Here is a 4,440-nt window from a genome sequence, read left to right on the forward strand (position 1 = left end):
AACAGCTTATCGCCATTGTCTGTATTGAACCTTTATGCCTGCAAAATGTCCACATTTCTTAAAAATGAAGTTACTCAATAAATGTGCCCTTGCGTTTTATTTATTTAACCCCTGCTGTTTGTTTTTGGTGCGGCTAGGAGACCATCTCTCACATGGCAGAGACGTATGGCTTTCAGTATGAATTGGTACAGTACAAGTGGCCCCGTTGGCTCCACCAGCAGACTGAGAAGCAGCGCATTATCTGGGGATACAAGATCCTCTTCCTCGATGTTCTGTTCCCTTTGGCTGTGGACAAGATCATCTTTGTGGACGCCGACCAGGTAAGGATCAAATTGAACTGACATAGGAGAGAGCTGTGTGTAAGTGTGAGGCTGAAAGCAAGATACTCGTCAGCATGAGCTCCGGCACTGGTGTGAAGATTGGAAGAGATTTTTAACACCACTCAAGTCTCGTCAGTCCTCCCCGTGCTTACCTGATGTTCTCTCTCTCTCTCACAGATAGTTCGGGCTGATCTGAAGGAGCTGAGGGATTTAAACCTGGAGGGTGCTCCATATGGCTACACACCGTTTTGTGATAGTCGCAGAGAGATGGAAGGCTATCGCTTCTGGAAAACTGGCTACTGGGCCTCACATCTAGGACACAGGAAATACCACATCAGGTATACTTTGTTAAAACTGTGAAATGGAATAAAGCAGCAATCTGTTTTGAGTGCCTTTTCCGTGATGTTCAGCTATATACACTCTAGAATAATAATATAATCCCCTCCCTCGTATCTTTCACTATTGTCATGTTTAGGGAAAATTGAGGCAACCACTTCTGGAAAGGTAGAATAGTAGGCTGTTCACCCAGTTTATTTAGTTGGTGGCATTCATGACTTGCCTCTGTACTTTGCAAAACAGAGCAAAATGCAGTATATCTCCTACAATCATGAAAATACACCTTTCACTATTCCTGTACATTATGGCTTCAATTCAGCAAATCATCTAGAGGAATTATTTATTGTTCGGCAAGAGTGTTTTTTTTTTTTCTTCTGTTTTTCCCAAGACCCAAATACAGAAGGACAGAATGAAAAGAAACTGTATTTTTGCACTCTTCTATTTAGAGGCTGGAAGTGCTGTAGTTGTTTTTGTTGTTCCTTTCCTTTCACATAGTTTTAAAATCTCTTCCTGCTCGGGCAATAGAAATGAACTGATCTGCCAGAAGTTGACTCTATAAGAAAGACTTTTTAAATTTTTGGAATTGTCAAAAAAGTAAAATTATTTTTTTTATCAGATTCTGCACCACACAACAATACTGCCTTCCCCCAGTTTCCATGGTGATTAGACCCCACCAGATATAGTTGCCATTCTCGTAGCTATGTTTTAGTATGTGAATTTTGTATACAGCCACGGTACATATTAAATCAAGAACTAGGTATAAAATACGTTCAGCTCATTGCCTGGTGTTCGACACGGAGTTCTCTCCCTCTGTCAGTGTGATGGCTAATCAGGTGGCAGCCTCTCTGTAGAGAGAGCAGAACTTTCCATTTTACCACTGGCTGATTAGGATGGGGAAAAAAAGAAAAGTTATAAAACCACAGTGATTTGATTGGATGCCAATGTGCTGCTTAGCTCTGTGGAACAGGACAAAAGCAGTGAGCGTGAGTGATCAGCATCAGTGAGCACACAACATAAGGTAGCGAATATCCTCTGGCAAACTTAAATCTAATAAGTGATAAGTGTAAGGACATAAAATACCGTTGGGTTTATTAACATGCCATGTTAGGTGCAATTACTGTATCTGAATGTGCCTGGGGTATTTATCTTTATGGAGTCATCATTTTATTTTTATTAAGTTATTCCCTTTAGGTAATGGTTTTCTCACACCTGCTTTGTCTTGTCTGTCTTCTCTCTCTCTCTCTCTCCTCCTATATTTCAACCAGTGCTCTGTATGTAGTAGATTTAAAGAAGTTTCGGAAGATTGCAGCCGGGGACAGATTACGAGGCCAGTACCAAGCCCTGAGCCAGGACCCCAACAGTCTGTCCAACTTGGACCAGGTACGTAACTCAGACATAACACCACTGCATTATATGATGCAGAGATTGTTCTTTCAGCACCTACTATACTTTAATATTTTGTTTATTCATATTTTTAGGACCTTCCTAACAACATGATCCACCAGGTGGCCATCAAGTCTCTTCCACAGGAGTGGTTGTGGTGTGAAACGTGGTGTGATGACACCTCCAAAGTCACAGCTAAGACTGTAGACCTGGTGAGTCCCAGATCAATTAGACCTGACTATGGAAGACTAATTAGTATGTGGCGTAAGCTAGTGGGCATCCATGGGAGTTATAATTCATCATCAAATCTAATTGTTCATTTTATTATAGTTGAATCCTTCTTCCATGTGTTGAACATGCTGTTAATTAAAAAAAGGATTTATGTATCACTTTTTTACACCACTTTTTTTCAGCTATTGTTGGTTATAGTGGTGAACTGCTGCTGTAATACTGAAAAGGAGGAGCACATTCCCAGCCACTAATGTGCATGAGGCACTTGGCATTTAGGAGACAACTGAGGAGCAATCCTGTAGTCTCCTAAACTAATTTAGAGAATTACTGGACGGGCTCCAGTAGACCGGAATAGGAAGCATTGTTTCATTGTGGCATAGGACACCACTTGGTAATTCAGACATAAGACATGGGCTAATGTCCTTTTAACAGAATTGGAAATCAAATTAGGTTTAAATGCCTGCCACAGACAGTGCTGGGAATGGCAATATGACTTGTTGGGAGAAAGTGGCACTGGTGGCGTGAGTGATGTGTTTTGTCTGCCTTTTCTGCTGCAGTGCAATAACCCAAAGACCAAGGAGCCCAAGCTAACGGCTGCGGCGAGGATCGTGCCTGAGTGGGTTGAATATGACAACGAGATAAAGCAGCTACTAAGACGGGTACAGGAACAGGAAGACACGGCGGCGCAAAAACAGACTCCCTCTCCATCACAACATAAAAAAGGTGAACAAATAAATAGAACACTATTCTTCAAGCTTTGCCCTTCATATGACAAATAGTCACTGTACTATCTCTCTACTCTTCTATGATTAACTTTTTTTTCTTGGCCAAATTTTTGTCTCTCTCACCACTGTGCTCATTTTCATTATTTCTCTCCAACATGGCCCCCTCCTCCCCCTCTGCACAGTAGACAACCGGCGTGATGAACTTTAGTGTCTGCCAGCTCCATGCTGAAGAGGAAGGAGGCAGCTCCTTCTGCATGCAGGCCACCTGTGAAGCTTGAAGACAGACAATTCCATCTAAACATAGCCATGGAGTGTTACATCCCCAGCCAGAGAAGGATGTGATATTTTCAGATGCCATATCTGCTTCTGCAGTCAATACGTCTTACAAAATTTAACACACATTGTAAGTGTTATCCGCCAACTGTGAACTCGTGGTGCGTTATCAGCACTACAGTTAGGTCTTGGTTAGTATGTGGTTACCGGAGAATGAAGTGAACACAGAGTGTAAATGGGTGAGGTCAGTCAGAGCACTATTACGTGTGTGTGTTCTGAGATTAAGTAGTTGGCATATATTGCACTGATAATGTATGCAAAGAATCAAACAGAGAAGGCACATCTCTAAGAATCTAATCTCAAAGTTCAATGTTTTTTTTTTATGTAAAAGTGTTTTCAAAAATGTAATTGATTAAGGTATTCTTTATTTGACTATGCGTTGACTGAAATGCCCAAGCCAAAGTTGTGACTGACATAAAGCTAGTCCTGTTTTTAAATTTCTCTCCTTGCTGCAAAGTTGTTACATTATAATTGTGGTACTGTAATTTTTATTTTTTGGGGGGAGCATAGGGGAGGGTCTTTTTTGTGTGTCTATTTTAGTTTAGCCTTCACTTCTAAGATTTATTATGTAAAAAAAGAGATCAAAGAGCTACATCGAAAACATGGCTTTCATGGGTCATAAAGGTACTTTATTCTTTTCATCACCATCAAACAGGTGTCTGATGTACGTTCTGAAAAACAATACATGCAGATCTTTTTAGTTATTACTGATCAAAGGTCTAAAGTAAAGAGTACAGAAAGCTGAAGTAAAGTTAAATGTGTTGTACAAAGTTAGAATATGATTCATTTTCAGCACCACACACTGCCAATTGTTATCAATTTTTATTTCACAGTTAGTTGAACTGTACTCCAAGTCTCCAGCTGCTGCTCCAAAACACACCTGGCTTACATTTCTGGTAGTTCCACTCAGATTTATGTAGCCTAATTGGTTTAATTATGACAGACATCTAATCCAATTAATAAGTTTAACTGTTTAAAGTCAGGGGATAAGGGAAAAACATTACTCAGAAGCCCGAGCACGTGGCTGTGTCGTGGTGCAGATTAATGCACAGGGAAGCCTCACGTGTGCAGGGGCCCAGATTACCTAGTTTAAAAAACAAAAAAAAAACAAA

At 40.6% G+C, this 4,440-nt stretch overlaps 1 protein-coding gene across 1 annotated transcript in view; it reads left to right on the top strand.

Moving 5' to 3' along the window:
- Positions 1-4,440, top strand: part of uggt2 (UDP-glucose glycoprotein glucosyltransferase 2) — a gene marked incomplete at its 3' end in the record, with an annotated part of 35,540 nt that extends 31,100 nt beyond the window's left edge. Inside the window, 6 exon segments of the mRNA XM_035676929.1 lie at positions 138-320; positions 498-658; positions 1,922-2,036; positions 2,135-2,251; positions 2,828-2,993; positions 3,178-4,440. Of these exon segments, the coding sequence (XP_035532822.1) occupies positions 138-320; positions 498-658; positions 1,922-2,036; positions 2,135-2,251; positions 2,828-2,993; positions 3,178-3,203 (768 nt within the window).

Source organism: Morone saxatilis, unplaced genomic scaffold, assembly GCF_004916995.1.
Source record: "Morone saxatilis isolate NCDOM2014 unplaced genomic scaffold, NCSU_SB_2.0 Contig5, whole genome shotgun sequence".
Classification (NCBI taxonomy): Eukaryota; Metazoa; Chordata; class Actinopteri; family Moronidae; genus Morone; species Morone saxatilis.